The sequence below is a fragment of the Formica exsecta genome, unplaced genomic scaffold (genome assembly GCF_003651465.1).
Source record: "Formica exsecta isolate Colony F162 unplaced genomic scaffold, ASM365146v1 scaffold986, whole genome shotgun sequence".
In the NCBI taxonomy this organism is placed as follows: domain Eukaryota; kingdom Metazoa; phylum Arthropoda; class Insecta; order Hymenoptera; family Formicidae; genus Formica; species Formica exsecta.
This window is the reverse complement of record NW_021853748.1, coordinates 41,130-66,738: the sequence shown is the minus strand read 5'-3', so window position 1 is coordinate 66,738 and position 25,609 is coordinate 41,130. Positions and strand designations below refer to the sequence as shown.

Genomic DNA, 25,609 nt, shown 5'->3' with positions numbered 1-25,609 from the left:
AGGAGTAGGAGAGTATACTTTTAAGAGCAAATGGGAATTGCCCATTTCGTTACTCCCCGTCTAAACATCACTAAAAACAGTATATTCTCCTACTCCTACAGCCTTGTTACTGCCATTGTAGACAGCCCTTTAAGGGCATTCTACAATGGCAGTAACAAGGCTGTAGGAGTAGGAGAGTATACTTTTAAGAGCAAATGGGAATTGCCCATTTCGTTCCTCCCCGTCTAAACATCACTAAAAACAGTATACTCTCCTACTCCTACAGCCTTGTTACTGCCATTGTAGACGGGCCTTTACGCTATTCCGCTGCATGGGTTTGCACCCATAGTAGCAATCGAACGTGATTGGTTCTTACTTTTAGAACCAACGAATCAATGTCGAGTGTTGACAAGACGATAACTGAGCGCTTTCTCTGCTGAACGCGGCCAATAACTGAGCGCTTTCTCTGACGAACGCGCCCAATGGTAGAAAGTGGAAGTAAAACGTGCAACTTTTACGAGGTTATTACGATAAGAAATATAATAAAAAGCATCGAATTCTGTTTTTAAATCGCACATTCGAGAAATGAAATAACTTCAAATGGAACTCTCGAAGCGTCATCAATTCATTTGTCCCTCATCTCCCAATTGATATAGAAGCATTTATATTTTATTATTTTCACAAAATTTTTCGTTTTCAAATGGAGCATCTAACCTCGTCACATACAAGGACAATGCAGATGCGATGACCAATGTTTTTAGCTGTGGTGAAGGTGTGTATGTACAAGCAAATTTTCTTACTTTTAACCTTACTGTTCTTATTGCTCATTAAAAGGCAATTTTATAAAAACATTTTCAACTAAAAGTTACTTCGGCTAAATTATTAACTTAACCCTTAAAGGTCACATATGAGTCATTTTGACACTATCGATATTTTAACAATAAAATATCCCGAGAGTCTTAAACAATAAAAAAAATAGTTAAAATTTATTTTTTAACTTTTGTTTTACATAATCATTTTCTATAGATGTCAAGGAATATATATACATTTTTGTAGATGTTTGCAAGCACTTTGAGACAACTGAAACTGCGACAAGACATTGTGATCCATATGTGACCAGGAACAAAGCAAAAAACGTGTGACCTACAAGGGTTAACTATTGAGTTGAACGGAAAGTTTGTTCCATTTTTTGCTAATAGATGAAGACCGAAAAAATGGCACGAACTTTGTGTTCAACTCGATATTACCCAGATAGCAAAATGCTAGCAGTATATCAGCAAATTCAGTCATAACTGCACCAGATTCCAGAGTGCTGTATCCTGAATAAATTTAATTTTTGGCAGCATGACTTGTTAATATAGTATGACAGTGAAATTGCTAGCAAAAATCAAGTATTGTTTGATATTATGTTGAACAGATATATAGCAAATATTTAAGAAAGTATGCCATATCGAACATTGAGGGCAGAAATACAGCAGAACTCAAACACAGTGTGACAGCAGAAACATGGCAGGAACATGTGCAGCAATCTATCATATCAAGTACTGATGGCAAAAACTCAGCAGAAATCGAGTATAGCATACTGTCATAATGTGACGGCAAAAACAAGTTAAAGATAGAACATGTCTGATAAACACAATTACCCACATAGCCAATTGTTTGTCAGATTGCTGTCATACTACCAACAATTGTATTATTGTTGGCAACATAACAGCAATATGATTAATCATATTAATCAATATGACATTACTGTGATTAATTAATGTGACTATTCATGCTTGGTTATCTGGGTAAAATAATACAAATGCGAGAAAACTGAATATCACAGGTATTATTGCAAAAATGTTAACGCAGTAAATTACAAGTTACTTGTAATTTTCTAGTCATAAATATATTGTGTAACACATGACATGGTATTACACTTTATATAGTTATATTCTATATAATATAAATAATTGGATATAGTTGAATATAATTAATAAAATAATTAGATTGCAATAAATAATTTATTTATTAAGGATGTTCTGGATGGTTTGTCAAAATGCTATGAAATTGATGAAAAAAAAATGCGGCGAAGATGTTTCTTATTCCTTTAGCAATCAAATTCGCAATTGATCTTATGGCAAAATTAAAGTTTGTTACGAAGAAATTACAGATATATAAGTATCATAATGTAGTTTTTTACTGTACTCAAGAAAATAGCTCAAAATCTTTAAGCTCAATAGATAACGCTAAAAACAAAATTAATTAAAAAATAAAACGTTATGTACAAAAATAATACATTTTTATTTTCAATTATTGTTTTGTTCAAAACGTTTTTCTCTAAAATGCTTAGTTTTTGAAAGAAAAGGGGTGAACGGGTGGTCTAGGACACCCTGTATATGTACATACATACATATATAACATACATATAATAATCAAGTCATAGTACACACTTTTTTACTCTCTCTCTCCCTCTCTCTCCCTCCCTCCCCCTCTCCCCCTCCTACTCCCTCTTTCTCACCCTCTCTCTCCCTCCCCTCTCTCTCTATTGCTCCTTTCCTTTTTCTTTCTCTTTTGCCCTTTTTTCCTTTATCTCTCTTTCTCTTTCCCCATTACCCTTTTTCTATATTATAATGATTATAATTATTTTTTCATTGATTGTATTTTATTCTAATTGTATTTACGGGCCATATCGACTGTATCGTCTCTAATATGTCAAATCAAATATAATGTACGTAGAATCTTATATAGTAATATATTTATTTATAGAGCATTGTAAAGCTCTAATGTAAAACGAAAAAAACAATATTTTCTTGTAATACAAACCCAAGTTATTGATTATAAAACTATTGAAACTTTATTATATAATGCATACACTTGCACAACACGCATACACATACACTAATTCACTTCACATACATATGATTCACATGATTATTTGCTTCTGATATTATAATTATTTTTGATTTAACTCCAATGAAAAATCAAGAATTCTAATATAAAATCATTGTAATAATATTATTGACAATGGCGAGAAATCGTGTAATAAGATAAACAGAATCATATATATCATCATTTATGTTTGAACTTTTTCAAAAAAGCTAGAAAAAGGGGTGATGTTCATGCATCCATTCAAAACATCTTTGTACAAAAATATTACTTTAATAATAACAACAATAGGTTCAGAGTACTAACAATTAAGTGGGAAAACCGGCAAATAAGAACCAAGGCGCGAATATTGGTGCGCGAGCTTATTATTGTTAAATTTTAGTAATAAATGTGTATTAAAAATGTATGTTTTGAGTGTTTTTTGGTCTATCTCTTCAGCATAGATATAGATATATAAAGATTACATTGGTATTTAAAAACTTGATATATTTAATATCTGATGTTATCGTTAAATTTTAAATTAAAATCGGAAATCAAAAAGGAAGGTTCACTAAAACCCGCGTAGAATCTGTACAAATTAGTGGACAATGTTGAAACGCCATCGACACACGTATATCCGTCGGTGGTTTACAATATAATTGTAATAATTATATTGTAATAATTATATATAATTATAATGAGTTTATGTAAAATTATGTCACATTAAAGTAAATATCTCGTAAACTATTAAATTTTTGGCCATATTATCCTTATAATTTTGTACTGAATATTATGAGGAATCGATTTATGTAAACAAATTAGGGTGGTCGCATTTAAAAAAAAATGAAGATGACCTTGAAATAACCTCATGATCTTCATACAAGATCAAACCAATAGTACCATTCTATGTCCATCTTGAAGTCACAATACTGTACAAAACATTTTTCAAAAAGTACTTAATGAAAAAATACTTTATTATAGTGTTTTGGAAAGATCTCGGGATAAGCTATAAGAATATGCAATAAAAAATATGGGATTCCATTTAAAAAATTGAAGGTGTCCTTGACTTGACCTTAACGATGCCATCCAAGGTCAAACCAATGTTTAAAATGAAGATGACCTTGAAATAACCTCATGATCTTCATACAAGATCAAACCAATAGTACCATTCTATGTCCATCTTGAAGTCACAATACTGTACAAAACATTTTTTTGTAAAAGAGATAGGGAAATATATTTAGATTGGGACATTAAAATAACTTACCCTGTATATAAAACTTTTATGTAAACATGCGCAAAATCTTTTTTTTTGGTTCATATAGGAAGCTTTGTTTTTGAGATAAAATTTTTTTCCAGTTTTCTATGCCAATGTGTTTAGAATGTTCCAAAACGTCGAAAAATCATATTCTTAAAAAAATGTCTGTATATTTATATGTATGTATGTCCCAGAGAGAAATGTGAAGTCAAATAGATGTATAGTTGACGTCTATTCGTCACGTCTAAGATAGGTCGACTTTCGCATCTAGATAGACGTCATAGTGGCCTCTTTTAAACGTTTAATAAACATTCTATTTTCTGACGTTTTTTTCACGTCAAAAATAAGACCAATTACAGTGTTAATATATAATAATACATTAATGTGTAATATATATAGATAAATCTAAATAATATAATTTGTGGAATTAAGATTCTATTTATATGGAAGTTAACTTCTAATTTTATATCTTAAGTAGACAATAATGAACGACTTTCACTTATTCGGACACTTCATGTCCGATCGGGCATTTATCTGTCCGATTTTCCGAAAATTAATTCAATATCTGAATTTTCCTGTATGGAGATCGTGTCAGAAATTAAACTGATAGAAATAGTTGTTATTAGTTGCCTTTTGCAGGTATTATATACACTCCATGACAAAAACTTGAATACGAGTATATAGAATAAATAGTGCGCCGCATAACGGTAAACGGATGAACTATAAATCCGCGGCAGTCAATCACTAGCGGTTTTTCTGTAAAAGTATAATGTTTATTAAGGACTCATTAATACCAATTATTGTACATAATTACGCTCAGGTAAGATAGAACAGACATACGATATGCTATCTCTTTCTTTCCTCAGGTATAGCCATAAACATCGTCAATCTCCAGACTTATATGATATAAGACAGAAATTTGATCTTCACGATACAAAGTGAATACTAGTATATGACCACAAATACATTTTATGAGATTATTTTTCCAACAACAGAATTTTTCTGTTTTTATTATGATCCCAGATGGCCAAGTCTGCCAAAAACAAATTTTATGAAAACTTGCTACAGATTTTGTTGACAAAACGAATGCAAATTTGATACAAAATCTGTTTTATCCGATGATGTCACCACAATGCCAGCAGAAATGTAACAAAATCTGCTGACATAATTTGATTTGAATTGCAAATCAGCAGCAGAATACGAGTAAACCTACTAATATAACTTGAGAGCAAATTGATGCCAAAAACTGAGCAAGGGCTGTGTAATGTAGTCTGATAGAAAATTGGTACCAAAAATCAAACAAGGTCTGCGTAACAAAATCTGATAGCAGATTGAAGTCAAAAACCGAGCAAAGCTCGCTGACATAACTGACATTAGATTGTCGGCAGAAACTGAGCAAGATCTGGCGTGCAGAATCTGACGGCAGATTGGCAGCAAAAACTGAACAGAATCTGCAAATTAACTATTATTTAAAATAGTATAGCTCAGTTGCTTACCGCTATGCGGCGCGTTATTCACTATCTATACCCGTATTCAAGTTTTTGTCATGAGTGTATATAAAGTCTGCAAAATGCCGCTTATAATATTGTAATATATCTATTTTTATCAGTTCAATTTTTATCAAGTTATGTTCACAGACTTTGCTGGCAAAACATGAGCTTATTGCGGACACAGATGGCACCGGATTTATCACCAAGTTTTGACCGAATTTGATGCCAATTCGGCGACAATTTGCTATCAAATTGCTATCTGGAATGCTATATACATATTGCATTAACATTTACTTAGAGGTCTATTAAATGTCTATTAGATGTCGAGAAGTGACCTGCAGCCCAAAGAGTGTTTCATAAACAATGCACTGCTATTGTGTGAATATTAAGTTTTAATTGTGTCTAAAAAAATTCAATGACACAAAATTACATGGCATCTAATTCAGATATTTCTAGATGTTGTTTTAGACTAGATAACTCCGACATCTAATAGATGTATATCCGATCCGTTTCTCCCTGGTGTATGTACGGAATGTATTGTACAACCTCTAACTTCCGCAAATTTTGAGATATCGGGTTAAATTTTTTTATATGAGTAGAGTATTATTAAAGAATGGTTGGTATTGAATTTGGTGAGGATCGGTGAAAAGATTCATTTTTTATAAAATTTTGAATTTTTTGAGGAATGTCTGTACACGCTGTAACTTTCGCAAATTTTGAGATATCTTCTATGAGAAAGCCAAGATTGAAAAACCCGCTTGCTTTAAAGCGCTTAAGCTTTGTGAGCGAAATAAAATGGTGAGGAAGCAATGTGCGAGTTTCTAATTTGCACAATTTTCATTTTTTTTTTTTAATTGATTAAATCTGAAAAAGAAAATGAAAATATTTATTAGTTTTAAGTTTAAAATTCATTTTACATTGCAGTATATTTATCTTATTTTATAGATATTAACAGTGAGGACAGTAATAATGGACACTCTATTTACCCAAAATGTTCTCGATGAGGCAGAGGATATACCGCATACAGACGAACCTGTTTGGATTCTTGGCAAGAAATACAATGCTTTAAAAGGTCTAATAAATGATCAAAGTGTATATGTTCCCAATGAAGTGGATTGTAAGATATTAAATTTTAGAGCTCGATATGATACGTAGAGACATCCGATCCATGCTATGGTTTACTTATCGCAAAGGTTTTATTCCCATTGGTGGTTGTAATTCCACATTTACATCTGACAAAGGTTGGGGTTGTATGTTAAGATGCGGTCAAATGGTTCTTGCCCAAGCTTTAATTACATTACATTTTGGTATGTAATTATATGATTTTTTAATAATATATATACTATACTTTTAATAATAATATATATATATATATTTTAATATTATACTATATATATATGATAATTTAATAATATATGTATATACGAGAATGGGATGAAAAATTCATGGGTTAGAATACAAAAATAATTGTTTTATTTTTGAAAATATTTTTCAACATAATTCTCTCTTAGTTCAATATACTTTGACCAACAATGATTCGATTCGTTAATACTAATCGCAATAATGATTTTCGTCAGGTTCAGCTGTCATGCTCATTCTGCTTTGTTTAAATTTATTAACCTATTTATGAACAATTGTATATGATAGATAGATTCATCTAATACAACTTGCATGCCATCATGAATTTCTTTCGTCTTTTTTACAAGGTGTTCAATGACGACATGACTTTAAAAATATTTTCCATTTTTTAAATTTTTTCTTGAACTATACTTGCTTCTAACACTGTCAGAAAAAAAAATTATATGCCAGAATGACATGAAACCGTTTAGTTTATATTCTTTTTTAGAGAGTAATTTATATTCTCTTTAGAAGAATAAATGATTCCAAGCTTTATGAAAAGTAGCTTACTGTTTTATTATATAATTTATGATTATTTGATAAGGAGAAGGAGAGGGAGGCGGAAAGGGAGGGAAGGCGAGGAAGGGGTGGGAGAGAAAGGGAAAAGGAGGAGAAAGGAAGAAGAAATGGAAGCGAGGAAGAAAAATAACGTTTTTAATTATAAAAAAGAAATATTTTTAAATCACACAAACTTATTGGTTTAGTATATTAATCTTGCACACATTAAACAAATAAAATCACTTATTTTATTATATTAATTTTTTTTGAATTGTTAGAATGCCCGATCTCTATGATGATAACTGTTCATAAGCACAGCGAAAAAAACAATTGATGTCACGGAAAAGAGGCAATAATAAACTTTGAAACTTTCGATTAATAGATATATGAATTTACATGTATTTACATGGATTTTTTAATGGGAATATATTAATAATTGTTAAAAGATTTATTAATATATGATATAAGATTATTAAAAGAATTATTCAGACTTACAAATACAGATATATCATCAATTTTTTAAATTTTTTCTCAAAAACTCGCATAAAGAAATTTTAATCTATATTTTCAATATATTTTATATATGTTAGTTTACCTCCTTCTGTATTATATTACAATAATTATAAGTTATGTATGTAACTATATAACAAGATTCTCATATAAATTATTATAGCATTTCATATTTATGATTCACAGGTAAAGATTGGCAATGGATGCCAGAAACAAAAAATAGCACGTATCTGAAAATTTTAAGTCGCTTTGAAGATAAAAGAGCTGCTGCTTTTTCTATTCATCAAATTGCATTAATGGGTGCATCCGAAGGAAAGGAAGTTGGACAATGGTTTGGTCCTAACACCATTGCACAAGTATTAAGGTATGAAATATACGAATATATTGAAAGAATTTTAATTCAATTATATATTAATTTATTTAAACAAACACATTCTTAACAAAATATAATTTAAAAGATTCTTATATTGCAATAATATAAATTCCTTATAAAAGGATTTGAAAGAAAATATGTGAACCTCTGTCTAGCTGGCCCCTTTACCACGGTAAAATAAAAAAAACGAATACGATAGAACTAGAAGTTCATTTAAGAGTTTTTAAACTCTACAAGTTAAAAATGTTGAGCTCGTCTTCCAGAGCAGAACTTTAAATTTTTGGTAAACCTGCATAAAAGGGGACCCCCCTCGTATGATCTTGACCTTGACATATGTTGTCAAGGTCATCATCCTGAGTGACCTTCAAAAGGTCATAGCCGTCGCTCGTAGTTTATTAAAAAGTTACTAACAAAATAAGTGTTATAGGTAAAATTTATATTTTTGACACTGTATAGATAGAATCGCAAGCATATGTATATGAAAAGCCATAACAATACCGTTTACTTTTTCTTTACAAGCGAGCGCTTTGTATATAAATAGAAATGTTATTACAAGAATCACCTTCAATATTTTTCGTATTTATACACGGTCGCGTGGAAAGTTGTAAACCTATATGGAACCTCACTTCGCGTTGTAAAGTATATGCGTGGATGCAGTGGGTTCCGCACCCCTGCCGGGGGGCTCCACTACCAAAAAACTAGACACATAAATTTGAGTTGAACCTCGCTTTGCGTGGAAAGTTGTAAACCCATGTGGAACCTCACTTTGCATTAAAAAGCGTATGCGTGGAGGCAGTGTGTTCCGCTTCCCTACGAGGGGGCTCCACTTCCGAAAGATATAATCTAACCCAAACCTATTTCTGATTTAAAACTAGAATTTGGTTTGGCTTAGGTTATATCTTCCGGAAGTGGAGCTCCCCCGTAGGGGGGGGGGCGGAACCCTCTGCGTCCATGCATGTAGTTTCCAAGACGAAACTAAATTCACTCTATATCTAATCTTAATCCTTCTAAAACATACATGGTGTCGTAAAATTATGTTCTATTAATAAAATCTCCTTTTACTAGATTTTCTTCTTTCTCCTTTCGTATTTGTTCCCTTATTGTCTCCATGGTTTCTTCTACATTTTGACTGTATACAGTAATTATTCTCTATCTGTTTCCGTTATACCTGAATTTTATCTCCACTGCTTGATAACTTATATTTCTAATGCTTACCTCTTGCAAACTCTTATTTACAGCTGTAATGATTCGCCCTTTTGTTCTTCCTTTTTTATTCTCTCTTCTTGCCGGCATACAACTCTAAATTTGCTTGACACTCTTCCTCTAATTTTCTTCCAATCTTTTTCGTCTATCCAAGTTTGGTAAACCTGCAGAAAAGGGGACCCCCCTCGTATGATCTTGACCTTGACATATGTTGTCAAGGTCATCATCCTGAGTGACCTTCAAAAGGTCATAGCCGTCGCTCGTAGTTTATTAAAAAGTTACTAACAAAATAAGTGTTATAGGTAAAATTTATATTTTTGACACTGTATAGATAGAATCGCAAGCATATGTATATGAAAAGCCATAACAATACCGTTTACTTTTTCTTTACAAGCGAGCGCTTTGTATATAAATAGAAATGTTATTACAAGAATCACCTTCAATATTTTTCGTATTTATACACGGTCGCGTGGAAAGTTGTAAACCTATATGGAACCTCACTTCGCGTTGTAAAGTATATGCGTGGATGCAGTGGGTTCCGCACCCCTGCCGGGGGGCTCCACTACCAAAAAACTAGACACATAAATTTGAGTTGAACCTCGCTTTGCGTGGAAAGTTGTAAACCCATGTGGAACCTCACTTTGCATTAAAAAGCGTATGCGTGGAGGCAGTGTGTTCCGCTTCCCTACGAGGGGGCTCCACTTCCGAAAGATATAATCTAACCCAAACCTATTTCTGATTTAAAACTAGAATTTGGTTTGGCTTAGGTTATATCTTCCGGAAGTGGAGCTCCCCCGTAGGGGGGGGGGCGGAACCCTCTGCGTCCATGCATGTAGTTTCCAAGACGAAACTAAATTCACTCTATATCTAATCTTAATCCTTCTAAAACATACATGGTGTCGTAAAATTATGTTCTATTAATTAAAGTTTTTTCATTAATAACTTTTTAATAAACTACGAGCGACGGGTATGACCTTTTGAAGGTTACTCAGGACGATGACCTTAACAACATATGTCAAGGTCAAGGTTATTCGAGGGGGGGTCCCCTTTTATGCAGGTTTACCGAATTTTCCAGAGAGCCATAAACAATTCACGGTTAACAACTTAAAAGAAGGAAAAGATTTTTATGAAATTACCAGATAGTCGCCACTTATACTAACCGAAAATCCAGCCAATCATTGCTCATTTTTACACTTCCCTTCAATGGTGGCTGTGCTCATTATTTTTAATCTTAAAAAAAATCGAACAACAAAAAATAAACTCAATAATCTTAAAATATTTAAATTTAAAAAAAATGTTTCCTATTCAAGTTACAATAAAAAAAGACTGCAAATAATATTATCTTAATTTCTCAAGCTTAAATATTCTCTTAACTTAATAAATTGGGATTGTTTTAAAGCTTTGGTAAGTATGTCAACTTTTTGTTCATTAGTGGAAATATACTTCACGTTAATAATTCTCCATTCCACTAATTCCTTAAGATAGTTATATTTTACGTTTAAGTGTTTTAATCTCTGATGTTCCCATTTGTTCAGTAAATGGATACAAGATTGGTTATCCTCAAAGATTACTATAGGCTCTTCCGTTATTTGCCTCAATTGGATGAGTAGGTTGCGGGTCCATACTACCTCCGTTGATGCGGTGGTAAGTGCTACATATTTGGCCTCTGTAGATGAAAGTGCTATTGTGGATTGCTTTCTCCCAGCACACCGGTGCTCCATGGACTTCAATCAAGTAACCTATTGTTGACTTTCGGTCAGCATCACTAGCCCAGTCGGAATCCGCATAAGCAGTGATCCTGGTTTCATATTCTTGGGAAAATGAATGACCATATCAATTGTTCCTTTCAGATATTTAAGTATTCGTTTCAATAGAAGCCAATGGGATTCTGTATAATTTTCTTGAAAACGACTATAATAGTTGGCTGATGCACTAATATCCGGTCGGATTCCAAACATCAGATACATCAGACAACCGATGAATTCCCTATAAGGCTTCGATCCACTTATGTAGTCCTCTTGATTTATATTTTCAGCGGACGGCTACGATTCCATAGTATTGCACGGTTTGCAAATCGATTATTGCAAATCGTTTAATCAGTCTTCTCGTGTAATCTGATTGATTCAGATACATTCCGTTTTCATCTCTTCTAATTCTGATTCCTAAGAAGTTTTAGAGAGAACCCAAATTCTTCATTGAGAAACGTTCTCCCAGCTTGTCTTTTAATTCATCGATCTTCGCTTGTTGATTATTTGAAATAATGATATCATCAACATATAGAAGCAAGTAACTGTAGACATGCTTCTGCAATTCAAAGAATAGGCATGCGTCGTATTCTGATTGTCTCAAACCAATACTTTTTATGTATTTAACGAATTCGGCGTTCCAGGCGCGTGGAGATTGTTTTAATCCATACAGTGTTTTAATCAACTTATATACAAACTCTTGTTGTGCCGTCGTTGCTTACATCGGGTTGCTTCATGTATATTTCTTCTTCGAGATTTCCGTGGAGAAATGCATTTTTAACATCTAGTTGTTCTGCTAAAAGATTCTGATTATTAATAATAAACAGCAGGATTCGTAATGTTGTCATCCTTGCAACTGGAGCGTAGGTTTTCGAGTAGTCGAATCCTTTCTTTTGGGAACATTCCTTTATGACAAGCCTTGCTTTGTGACGAATTTTTCTAGTTCCGTCATATTTCGTTTAAAAAATCTATTTACTACTAATCGCCTTTTTACCTTTAGGCAATTCAGTCAAAAACTATGTATTATTTGAATGTATGGTCCTCAATTCCTCGTCAACGGCTCTGTATCAATCTTCTTTGTCTTCCCTCGTCTTAATATCCTCAAACTTTTGTGGTATGTCTTCTATAAAAGCTTCAACCTGTAATGCCAAAACATAATAATCTGTTAGAGCTCTATGAGAGCTTTTTAGTTTTCCGCTTACTTCTGCGTAACTGTTCTTAATTACTTTCGGTTTCTTCGTCATTGACTTCACTTTGTATTTCTTCTGTGTTTGTTCCATATCTTGAGTGAAGGTATTTTGTTGTTCAGTGTCTTTCGGTTCTGAGTTTTCCATCTTCTCGTCGAGTGGCACTGTTGTTTCCACATATATCGATTCAAATTCAAATTTTTCTTCTTTAAACACAATATCGCGACCGTACAGAATTTTATACTCTTCCGGACTCCACAATTTAGATTTATTGGAGCAATAACCGAGCATAAAACATTTCTTTGAGTGTGACTCGAATTTTCCGGGATTGAGTTCCCGTGGCACGTGTAGATAAGCAATACAGCCAAAAACTCCGAGTTTTGCCAGATTCGGCCTGCTTCCATATCATAGTTCGGCTGGAACTGTGGCATTCAGAGCCTCAGTCGGGCTCAGTCGGTTTAATAGATATATCGCTGTCAAAACGGCCTCTGTCCAGAAACGTTTGCCTAATCGCGAATTCAGAATCAGACATCTTGCCCATTCGATAATGCTGCGGTTCATCCTCTCCGCCACACCATTTTGCTGTGGTGTATAAGGTATTGTATATTTGATGCGTATTCCTTTCTTTTCACATTCAGTTTTAAATTCTACTGAAATATATTCTCTGTCATTATCGTAGCGAAATCTACTGATTCTTGAGTCAAAATGAGCTGTAGCCATGGTCATGTATCCTTTGAAGTAATGTGCCACTCCACTCTTTTTTGCTAACGGGTATGCTACCGTAAAATGAGTAAAATCGTCTATAAAAGTCAGAACATACCTTTTTTCATTATACGATTCAGTATTTATCGGACCAAAAAGATCACTGTGTACCAACTCTAACGGCCGTCTTGCGCGGATTCTATATTGATTATGTAGTAATCTCGTCTGTTTCCCCTCAACGCATGTACTGCAAATATCGTCGTTTGTCTTGAATTGCTTTATATCAAGACCTCCCACCATTCCAGCTAATTTCTTAAGACTGTTAAAGTTAATGTGGTATGTTTATGCCACATTCCGGGATCAGGAGCAGTTGTACATACGTTTGCCGTGTACAATTTGTAAAGTTTAATTCATAAACTCTATGATTTCGATTTGCAACTGCTGCTATTTTGTTATAAAATAGTACTTTTTCTTTTCTCAAAAAGTATTTTATATCCTTTCATTACTAGCTTAGGCACAGACAGGAGGTTAAACAAAGATCTTTCATTTGATAATAAATTGACATTATTTACCAAATGTTCTGATGCTCTTGAAGTAGTAAGCTTGGAAGAAGCAAACTCAGTTACTGCCGAGAAACAAAAACCTTCTTCGTCATCTTTTGTTGCCAGATTTGCATGTTTTGGTTTTATGTCTCGCGATTCTGCTGTATTTTCTGATTTTGTTTTTTTATATTCCGCTCGCCGATGACCTGCTTGTGTCTACATTTATGACATTTAAAAATAAACCTGCTCATCTTTCCTGACTATGGTTTTTTTTCTTGTGAGGATTGAACTTAGACGCGACGCAAATGCAGTTTGTAATGACGTTTCGCCTTTGCTTGATTTATTACTGCTTTTCCTTTTAGTTTCCTCGTTTAGTAAACGATTTTTAACGAAGCTAAAAGTTAGATTTTCCGTCAATAGTGTTTCAATGGTTGTGACTACGATATCGTATTTCGGTGGCATGGTTAGTAGAAGGTGACAAACAACATCAAGTTCTTCCCTTGTTGGCCCAACGGACTTGAGCTTGTGTACTATTATTTCAAATTTAAGAAAATGTGAGAATAGCAATTCAGTGGACGGTTTAAATTTCATAGAAAGTAGTTTCTTTCGTAATAATAATTGACTAGCCATACTTTATCTTTCGAATATATTCGAGAGTTCTTTCCATACCTCGTATGCCGTTCTCTTATCCTTGACATATTCAAGGTGGCTATGAGCAATCCTCTGGACAATTTGAGACTTACATTTCAGATCCTTTTTTCGTATTGCGGCCAATCAAGCTTTCGAAGTTTCGCCTGCAAGGACCGTGGTCTCAGTCATTTCAAGGGTAGGAGACCAAGCACACTCGAGTAGATTAATCTCTTCTAGAAACAGTTCCATCCTAAATTTCCAATTATTGAAATTGGTTCCATCGAAAGAGGAATTTGATATTTTTCTTCCTCGATCGATCTTTCCATGTCTCTATGCCAGTTAAGGATCGGCAGGAGAGACGGTGGAGACCTCTCGCGGAAATCCGCGAATTACGGATTCTGTTTTTTTCGTATTACGACCAAAATACAAAGAAAATTATGTTATAACAGCAATATTCGTAATCAGTAGGATCGTAAGATTGGCGATAAAGAGCGATTTTCTGGAAAAAAGAGTTAAAATAATATTTAATAAGTTGATAAACAAAAGGTACAGCTCATGGCAGATTAGATGCAGTTGGTCATGAGCTGTATTTTATTAATTATAAATTTTTTAAGAGCTAAAATGCAAAATCCGGCTCTTTAGCGCCAATCTAAGCTTTGTAAAGAATATAGCAAAAAAAGTTACAAGAAGAAATATGACTTCTTCGAGGCTACATACGAAAAAATCGGATTTCACTAAAATTATATGCAAGGAACAGCTCATGGGGAAATTTTTCTAGTAGTACACTGATCGTTTGACAGAGAGAGCACCGTCTTTGTCTCTCTTTTATTGCGTATGTGTATAGCATCCGTGTAGACACAACTAATAGAGCACATGGATACAACCGCTGATCGCTTGACAAAGAGAGATGATTGTAGCGTCTTTGTCTCTCTTTCATCGCGTATGTGTAGCGTCCGTGAAGGCAGACACCGATATGTTGAGCACACAGATGCCATTGTTGAGAGATAATGTCAGACAAGAAGCGACAATCGTGTACTATCCTTGTTCCTCTAGCGTATCGCTTTACGGCCGAAATACGGCCTGAAAATTTCTGGCCTCTCGTGGCAGAAAGCAGTAATGCAACAAGACTAACGAACGCCCATTTTTTGAGAATTTTATATTTGCATATATACCCAGATAGCTCACAATTTTGCTGTAAAGGCATGCTCGGGTTTGCTGCAAACTTTGCGCAAAGTTTGCATCATTTTGCTTGCTGGGTATATGTGCATATATATGTGAGTTATAGTTAAAATTATACGTGCGATTAAATATTGTATGATGATCAATAATAATAGTAGGATAATAGATAACAAAGTGAACAAATACACAATATGTAAAACACGGATGCCTGTTAGACTTGGTAATTTGTTGCTTTATTACTATCGATTCTTCGTGTATCATATCAGCGGGATAGAGAAATAGCACGATTGTCAATCTCTATTTGACATTATTTTTTAACAGTCCTAATCGCAGTTTCATAGATTAACAATTATATTATTAATAATTATATTATACTAACAATTATATTTTTTTAATTGTTATCGCGTAAGCACATATATATATAGTAAATATATGCAAGTAATACGTAATGGCGAAGTGCAAGATGATCAGATGAGTCCATCCCGCAGTAGACTCAAGTTCAGTTCCACAGACATCTATAAACGAAATATTTTTATATGTTTTCTTATATAAATATTATTATATTTTGTGTGAGAATTATATTTAGAGCAATTGTTAACATTTTGAAAATATGTTGGCCATTTTGTGACGCGCACATATTGAATTGTATATATGTGTATAAAAATTATTATTAAAATTATCATAATTAAAAAAGATATTGATTAAACTATTATAATTAATATAATAGTTTAATCAACATATTTTTTTTTTTAATATAATATATTTAAAAAACATAATATAAAAATGTTAAAATATATTTTTTGTAAAAGCTGTTAACATTTAAGAACATTTAAAATAAAAGAATAATTTTAAAGAATGATTAAAAAGAACATTTAAGATAAAAGAATAATTTTAGATAGCTTTTCATAGCTAATTAATGGTTTATTATGCATTTATTATACATATACATAAAATAAATTTTTTATACACATGTGTACGATATGTGTGTAGTTACAAAATGGCCAACATATTTAATTTTTGAGCTATAATCGTTCGAAAACACAAGAGACATTTACTGAGACATTGATAGACATTAAGTTGCACGTGAAAAAATTTTAGTCGTAACCGTAAAGCCGTAAGCGAATCAACCAATCACAGTTAAACATTCTTATTACATTTTTGGAATGAGTGTAATTGGTCGATTTGCTTACGGCCTTACGATTACAACTAAAACTTTCACGTGCAATGGCGTTTACTATTACATTTATAGAGATGAGTCCTTTATATAAGTTGTTTTTCAAATAACGGATTAATTATTTTTGTATTATTACTTTTTTTTTGCCTGATGCGGAAGGGGAAAATATCGACGCATATCCCGCGGCTGGCCGCGGGATTATATAGGATTTACACCCACTAAACCCCCTCCCCCCAATTTCGTGGCCATGAATTGTCGGAAAGTCTTAAGGGGTCTTCCTAGTTTGACGCTCTGAAAAAAAAGGCGATTTTTGGTAATTTTTTTAAAGAAAAGTATAAAACATATTAATTCCAAATTTTCCAGGTTTATTAAGTAACATTTCAAGTATTTCCTGAAATGTTTTCAAATAAAAATATTTGTTTGTTTCTAGGAAGATCCCTTAAGCCGTGTCCAGACTTGTGTCGTATCACCGTGGGCGCATTCCACTCAACGACCGCAATGCTCATGGTATCATTTCATCCTTGTTGTTCACCGAAAGTTAAACAAAGACAGATGATGCTCGCGAGCGTTGCGGTCATTAAGTGGAACGCGCCCCGTGTCGTATCATGATCGCATATCATCATGATACGGATATGCTGGTTATGATGATACGCCAAGACCTTATTTTCAATCCGTATCCGTATCCCGTATTTGTATCTTCTTTTTTAATATAATATATTTAAAAAACATAATATAAAAATGTTAAAATATATTTTTTGTAAAAGCTGTTAACATTTAAGAACATTTAAAATAAAAGAATAATTTTAAAGAATGATTAAAAAGAACATTTAAGATAAAAGAATAATTTTAGATAGCTTTTCATAGCTAATTAATGGTTTATTATGCATTTATTATACATATACATAAAATAAATTTTTTATACACATGTGTACGATATGTGTGTAGTTACAAAATGGCCAACATATTTAATTTTTGAGCTATAATCGTTCGAAAACACAAGAGACATTTACTGAGACATTGATAGACATTAAGTTGCACGTGAAAAAATTTTAGTCGTAACCGTAAAGCCGTAAGCGAATCAACCAATCACAGTTAAACATTCTTATTACATTTTTGGAATGAGTGTAATTGGTCGATTTGCTTACGGCCTTACGATTACAACTAAAACTTTCACGTGCAATGGCGTTTACTATTACATTTATAGAGATGAGTCCTTTATATAAGTTGTTTTTCAAATAACGGATTAATTATTTTTGTATTATTACTTTTTTTTTGCCTGATGCGGAAGGGGAAAATATCGACGCATATCCCGCGGCTGGCCGCGGGATTATATAGGATTTACACCCACTAAACCCCCTCCCCCCAATTTCGTGGCCATGAATTGTCGGAAAGTCTTAAGGGGTCTTCCTAGTTTGACGCTCTGAAAAAAAAGGCGATTTTTGGTAATTTTTTTAAAGAAAAGTATAAAACATATTAATTCCAAATTTTCCAGGTTTATTAAGTAACATTTCAAGTATTTCCTGAAATGTTTTCAAATAAAAATATTTGTTTGTTTCTAGGAAGATCCCTTAAGCCGTGTCCAGACTTGTGTCGTATCACCGTGGGCGCATTCCACTCAACGACCGCAATGCTCATGGTATCATTTCATCCTTGTTGTTCACCGAAAGTTAAACAAAGACAGATGATGCTCGCGAGCGTTGCGGTCATTAAGTGGAACGCGCCCCGTGTCGTATCATGATCGCATATCATCATGATACGGATATGCTGGTTATGATGATACGCCAAGACCTTATTTTCAATCCGTATCCGTATCCCGTATTTGTATCTTCTTTTTTTAATTTTTCACATAGCACGTCCGTATTTTTAGTTTTTTATTTTTAGTTTCTTATTTTTTATTTTTTGCAATGTTTGACCGATCTTCCGGTGCCACGCACGATTTCTTCCCATGCATCATTTTTTTTAAACGATTAAAATAATGCAGATTCATTGAATTCAAAAGAATGCTTCTTTGTTTATAAAAATCTATTAATACCATTACTTTTTCTTGTGATCACTTCATTGTGACCAGACATGAAGCAACCGTTAGACACGAAGCAACACGACTGAATAAAACGAGTCGTGCTACGTTGTCAGACCGAAACAGGATCTGGGTAGGATTGGGATAACGCATCTACATTGACTGTATCCGTATCACGTATCATTTCTTTCATGTTTCGGCGAAATACCGACTCCAAGTGGATCATGATATCGTATCGTATCGTATTGTATTTGCGTATCACCTTGATACATAGATACGCAGGCACGATACGGCGTCCCGTCCACATTTGACTGATCATGATATGCGATTATGATAGAATACGATGATACAACACAAGTCTGGACGCGGCTTTAGCTGCCTTCTCAGCTGTCGGAGGTGTCTTCGTCTGATGGAAGATGTAGCATTCGACGAGCTTCGGCTTATCGACGTCTCTCCTCCTCTTCCTTTTTCTGCATAACAATCACGGCGAATCATGAAAATGCGGCCCACGCTTCCTTTGATTCACAAGGGGAGGGCGCGACGTGGTACTAATCGATTTCAACGAAACTCGTTATAACAATAGATCCACGTGATGTATATTTATTTTGTGTAATAATTGCATTCTACTATAAAAAAATCTTTTGAAAAAAAAAGTTTACTCATCGGGACTCTAACCAGCAATGTCGACGCTACGAGTCTGGCACACTGCCGCTGTGCCACGCACATCTTTGATTAAACGCTCTATTCCATTTGCTCATAAGATGCTCGGGATTTTTTAATTTCGATTTTTTCGCGAACGCTTGAAAAGCACATCTTATCCCTTTACCCAATAATACTTGACATGAAGACCTAACGCTACAACGAGTTTCGTTGAAATCGATTGGTATCACGTCGCGCCTTTTCCTTGTCAGTGATTGATCTCATCACAATTGCAAGAGAAGGAGGAGCCTCGCCAATTTTTCTCTCTAACTTCTCTCTTTTTGTCGTTCACGCACTACAATTCTGAAGAGTATGTTCCGCAGAGTTAATCTCGTCCTCTTAACAATGAGCACATTTTGCGCTGTCCATCTTGTTTGTATTACTACTTAGTTTTTTTTGTCTTTTTTGAAAACTATGATTTTCTTATAAAGTAAAAGTATATAACTATAAATATACTGTTATATTATAATTACACTCTCTATGAGTTATAGGTTTATAAACACAAATATTATTATATATAGTTTATAAATATAATATGAAAAACATAAAAAACTAAAAAACTTTTAAAAGGGCATATTTTCGAAAATATTTTAAGTTTTGCAAATTGCTTGCCTACCTAACCTCGCGAATCCGAAAATTCTGATTTTTATGAAACTTTTATGAAACTAAAAAATGCTTTTTAACAATTTTTTCAGAATTTTTTGGAAAAAATAATTTTTTCCGAATGTTATTAATGTGGTTAAATAGAGGTGTTTCTACTATGAAACTTTTGTATAAAACATTTTATATCTCGAATAATTTTCGAAATATATCAAGAAAGCAAAAAACCGCTCTGTATATGAGGGGTAGTTTCACCATTTAGAATCGTTTTTGAGCAATAATAAAACTACACGCATGTAAACCTTTATCAAAATCAAAATTTTTAGGTTTGTGAGATTTCCCTTGTAAGTGCTACGATTTGTTAGATTTTTCATAACATATTACAAAATATAAATTTTTTTGTTTTTATAATTATATTTGTTTTCTATTCCGTAAGTAATACGAAAAATCGGTTTGCTTTTAATTTATATAACTGTGTTTTATATAACTGTGCATTTTACATATTTTATTTCAATAAATTTTTAAAATAATTTTAATTTTTTATTATTTATATTTTTTTTCAGAAAATTAGTCGTATATGATGAATGGAGCTCCATTACTATACATATTGCACTAGACAATACACTAATAATTAATGATATTTGTAAGTATGTATTTATATTAAGATCTTTTCTCTAGGTTACAGCAAATAAATAATAATAATAAATCACGATGAGATATAATAAAAGAAGAATTGTGGCATTAATCACTTAATTAGGAATCAGTTAAACACATTAATATATCACATACTTAATATGTTGATCTTATTATGCATATGTATTTAAAATTCTTTTCAAAGAATACACGTGTATATATACAGGTTGAGACTTTTTAATATTAACAGGCAAATATCTCAAAACCTGTAAGTTTTAGAAAGGAAGGTTTTTAGGCAAAAGTTATTTGATTCTGAAGGGGAAAAAAGATAGGAATATTAGTTAGATCTTGGGTGGCATTGTTAAAGTCATATCAAGATCACATTGAATTTTTTAAATTGGAACGTCTATTTTTTATTGCATATTCTTATAGGCATTGTCGAAGCCTTTTCAAAACACTATAATAAAGTATTTTTTCATTAAGTATTTTTCGAGTTATTTTATATCTTAATCTGATATATTTTGATATAAAAAATAAAATATCTCGTAAAATATTTAGGGTAAATATGCCGATGAAGGGAGGCAGTCCCGATGACCCTGACCTTGACATATGTTGTCAAGGTCATGACCCTGAACAACATTCAAAAGGTCATAGCCGTCGCTCGTAGTTTATTAAAAAGTTATTAATGAAGAAACTTTAATGAATAGAACATAATTTTACGACACCATGTACGTTTTAGAAGGGTTAAGGTTAGATATAGAGTGAATTTGGTTTCGTTTTGGAAAGTACATGCATGCACGCAGGTTCCGCCCTCCTATGGGGGGGCTCCACTTCCGGAAGATATAATCTAACCCAAACCTATTTCTGATTTAAAACTAAAATTTGGTTTAGATTAGGTTATATTTTCCGGAAGTGGAGCCCCCCGCAGGTGGCGGAACCTACTGCAAATAAAAAACGAGCGACGGCTAAAACCTTTTGAATGTTGTTCAGGGTCATGACCTTGACAACATATGTCAAGATCAAGGTCATCGAGACTGCCTCCCTTCATCGGCATATTTATCTTAATTTGTCTCATTATTCTGTACATCAAAATATTACGGTAAAATTATCGAAAACTAAATATTTTACGAGATATTTTATTTTTTATATCAAAATATGTCAGATTAAGATATAAAATAACTCAAAAAATACTTAATGAGAAAATATTTTATTATAGTATTTTGAAAAGCTCTCGAGATAAGCTACAAGAATATGCAATAAAAAATGGGGGTTTCCATTTAAGAAATTTATGATGACCTTCACGTGACCTTGACAACGCTATTCAAGGTCGTACTAATATTACTATGTAATGCGTTACTTGAAACCTTACAACTTTTGTCTGAAATATTTTTTTCTACATCTCACTCCTTCCGGGCTATTCAAAGAGTCCGGGACTTTTTCCCCACCCTGTATATAAGAAAAAAGTAAAATAAGGAAGCATTATAAAAGTTTGTTGTGTTATGTAGAGAAACTTATAATTAAATAATTATTATATATTCCAGATTATATTATTTTTTGTTAAGTGTCCTATCTGTCCATATATATGGCTTTGATAATATAAGGCTATAACATAATTTTTCTTGCTCTTATACAAATATCTTGTAAAATATTCAATTTTCGATAATCTTACCGTAGTACTTTTTTGTACAGAATATTGAGACAACTCAACTGGTATAAAAAAATAATTGTTTTTAAGAAAAATTATGTAATTATTTACAATGTATTTTTTAAAACAATTATTTATTTTTTTTTATACCAATTGATTTGTCTCATTATCCCGTACATAAAAAAATTACGGTAAGATTATCGAAAACTAAATATTTTACGAGTTATTTTATTTTTTATATCAAAATATGTCAGATTAAGATATAAAATAACTCGAAAAATTAATGAAAAAATATTTTATTATAGTGTTTTGAAAAGCTCTCAACCTAAGCTATAAGAATATATAATGGAAAATGAGGGTTTTCATTTAAGAAATTAAAGGTGACCTTCACGTGACCTTCAAACGACTATTCAAAATCAAACCGGTACCTTCTTATGTCCTCCTTCAAATCAAATAACTTTTGTCTAAAACATTTTGGGGGCTCCACTTCCGGAAAATATAACCTAACCCAAATCTATTTCTGATTTAAAACTAAAATTTGATTTAAATTACGTTACATAACTCAAACCAAATTTTCGTTTCGAATCTAACTTTAACTTTAAATATCTTAAAAATTATAAGAGACCGCCGATTAAGTTATAAGGAAAAGTTACTCAGAATTATGTCCTTGACAATATATGTCAAGGTCAACATCATTGGAGCTGGGTCCGTTATAGTAAATAATAACCCATTTTTTTAAAAAAAGCATGGTTTTCAAGATATTACGGTGTCAAAGTTAAAATGGGACAACCTTATATATACAGGGTGTCCAGATATTCAACCGACAAACTTTCAGAGATCGTCGGGGACATCCTAAGGATCATTTTTTGCAGATGGACCTAGGGTCCGTAAAAGTACCGCAATTAAATAGCAATGGCCGAACAAACAAGACGAGGAAGAACATATCGAGAGATTATACATGCTCAGAAAGCACATAAGGATTATGTTTCTATCTTCTGGCACTGACCTACAGGGTATAGTCGGCCACTGCTATTTAATTGCGGTACTTTTTGGACAAGCAACGCACCATGCGCTGTCTAAATTAAGCGTTTGTGACGTCACGTGCATGGCAGGCTGTCTTGCTCAAAGCTTGTGCCTTCGACATTCCCGATGTCGTAGCGATGTAACGATGCGTTTCCGACCAAAAAATGATTCTTAGGCTACCCCCGACAATTTCTGAAAGTTTGTCGGTTGAATATTCGAATACCCTGTATATAAAGGGTGTTCCATTTTAATCGCCCCAGGCAAATATCTCGAAAAATATGAAAGATATGGAAAAACGTTTCAGACAAAAATTGCATTTTGAGGGGGCCACATGATAAAAATATGGACTTGACCTTGAGTGACCTTTTCAAGGTGAGGTCAATGTGGTCGATGTTTTCTTAAATGAAACCCCCCATTTTTTATTGCATATTCTTGTAGCTTATCTCGAGAGCTTTTCAAAACACTAAGTATTTTTTCATTAAGTACTTTTTGAGTTATTTTATATTTTAATCTGACATATTTTGATATAAAAAATAAAATATCTCGTAAAATATTTAGTTTTCGATAATCTTACCGTAATACTTTTATGTACAGAATAATGAGACAAATCAATTAGCATAAAAAAATTGTTTTTAAGAAAAAGTATGTAATTATTTACAATGTATTTTATATACAGGGTGGTCCTCGTAACGGTCGCCACGATTTTTAAGGCACTTACAATAATCTGACATAAAAAAGTCATAAACAGAAATTTATCAGTTTCTAACCGGCAACAAATTGCAATAATAAAAATTGACCAAACATTTTTTTTCCATAAAAAAGCAAGGTTACCTTCATTTTTTTAAATGGAACCCCCCTTTTTTTATTGCATATTCTTGTAGCTTATCTCGAGAGCTTTTCAAAACACTATAATAAAGTATTTTTTCATTGAGTACTTTTTGAGTTATTTTATATTTTAATCTGACACATATTTTGATATAAAAAATAAAATATCTCGTAAAATATTTAATCTTTGCTAATCTTACCGTAATACTTTTATGTACAGAATAATGAGACAAATCAATTAGCATAAAAAAATTGTTTTTAAGAAAAAGTATGTAATTATTTACAATGTATTTTTTTAAACAATTATTACGAGACGATTAAAATGAAATATACAGGGTGTATCCTAAAAAGTGGGATGTATTGCAATGGGGGATTCAGGACACAAAAATAAGAGAAAAAGTTCATATAAACATATGTCCGATATGACCTTGTTTTCAAATTATAGCTTGTTTTATTTCCCAATAGAGTTAAGATAGCATACTTGGATATCGGTTTGCTGTTTGTGTACAAGATTTTGTGTACAAGACTTAAGGTCTTGTTAATTTGTAAACATAAACGCGTATTATTTGTGTTGTAAGTGATACGGTTCATATCTTGTGTTAAGTGAAGGTAAGGTATTCGTATCATACGTTAGTACTATTAACGATAGAAGTACGTTTAAGTGAAAACTATGGTTTGGTCAAATAATGAAATAAACCCGTATTTCGAAGACGCTCATCTATCCTTTGGAACATTTTTCTTTCAGGCAGACGACGATTCGGAAACGTTTCCGCATACAAAAGTCTAGCTCTGACTGCATTACCGTGGGCTAATCCATACATGAAATGTACGTCTGCCATTTCATTGTTTGACCAAACCATAGTTTTCACTTAAACGTACTTCTATCGTTAATAGTACTAACGTATGATACGAATACCTTACCTTCACTGAACACAAGATATGAACCGTATTACTTACAACACAAATAATACGCGTTTATGTTTACAAATTAACAAGATCTTAAGTCCTTTAAATCTTGTACATAAACAGCAAACCGATATCCAAATATACTATCTTAACTCTATTGGAAAATAAAACAAGCTATAATTTGAAAAAAGGTCATATCGGACATATGTTTATATGAATTTTTTCTCTTATTTTTGTGTCCTGAATCCCCCATTGCAATACTTCCCACTTTTTAGGATACACCCTGTATATGTAGCATTAATTATTTATTTATCTAATGATTTACTGATATCATATATACATTTGGTAATTATTTACATTAACGGACACCTTGTCGATGACCTTGACCTTGACATATGTTATCAAGGACATAATTCTGAGTGATTTTTTCTTCTAATTTTATCGTCGCTCGTTGCTTATTAAAAAGTTATTAACAAAAAAAGTTTTGTGCGCGCGCGCGCACACACACACACACACACACACGGGGGGGTGCGAGGGGGGCCTTCG

General features: G+C 32.8%; 1 protein-coding gene across 2 annotated transcripts in view; it reads left to right on the top strand.

Moving 5' to 3' along the window:
* Positions 1-449: 449 nt before the first annotated feature.
* Positions 450-25,609, top strand: part of LOC115245515 (cysteine protease ATG4B) — a 46,983-nt gene continuing 21,823 nt past the window's right edge. Inside the window, exons 1-6 of one of the 2 annotated variants that reach the window (XM_029823885.1) lie at positions 450-751; positions 1,036-1,115; positions 6,520-6,646; positions 6,711-6,881; positions 8,167-8,344; positions 20,595-20,674. In XM_029823885.1, coding sequence (XP_029679745.1) covers positions 724-751; positions 1,036-1,115; positions 6,520-6,646; positions 6,711-6,881; positions 8,167-8,344; positions 20,595-20,674 — 664 coding nt within the window. In that variant the 5' untranslated portion in view covers positions 450-723. The remainder of the gene's footprint in view (positions 752-1,035; positions 1,116-6,519; positions 6,647-6,710; positions 6,882-8,166; positions 8,345-20,594; positions 20,675-25,609) is intronic. The other variant, XM_029823886.1, reaches the window with a different exon arrangement.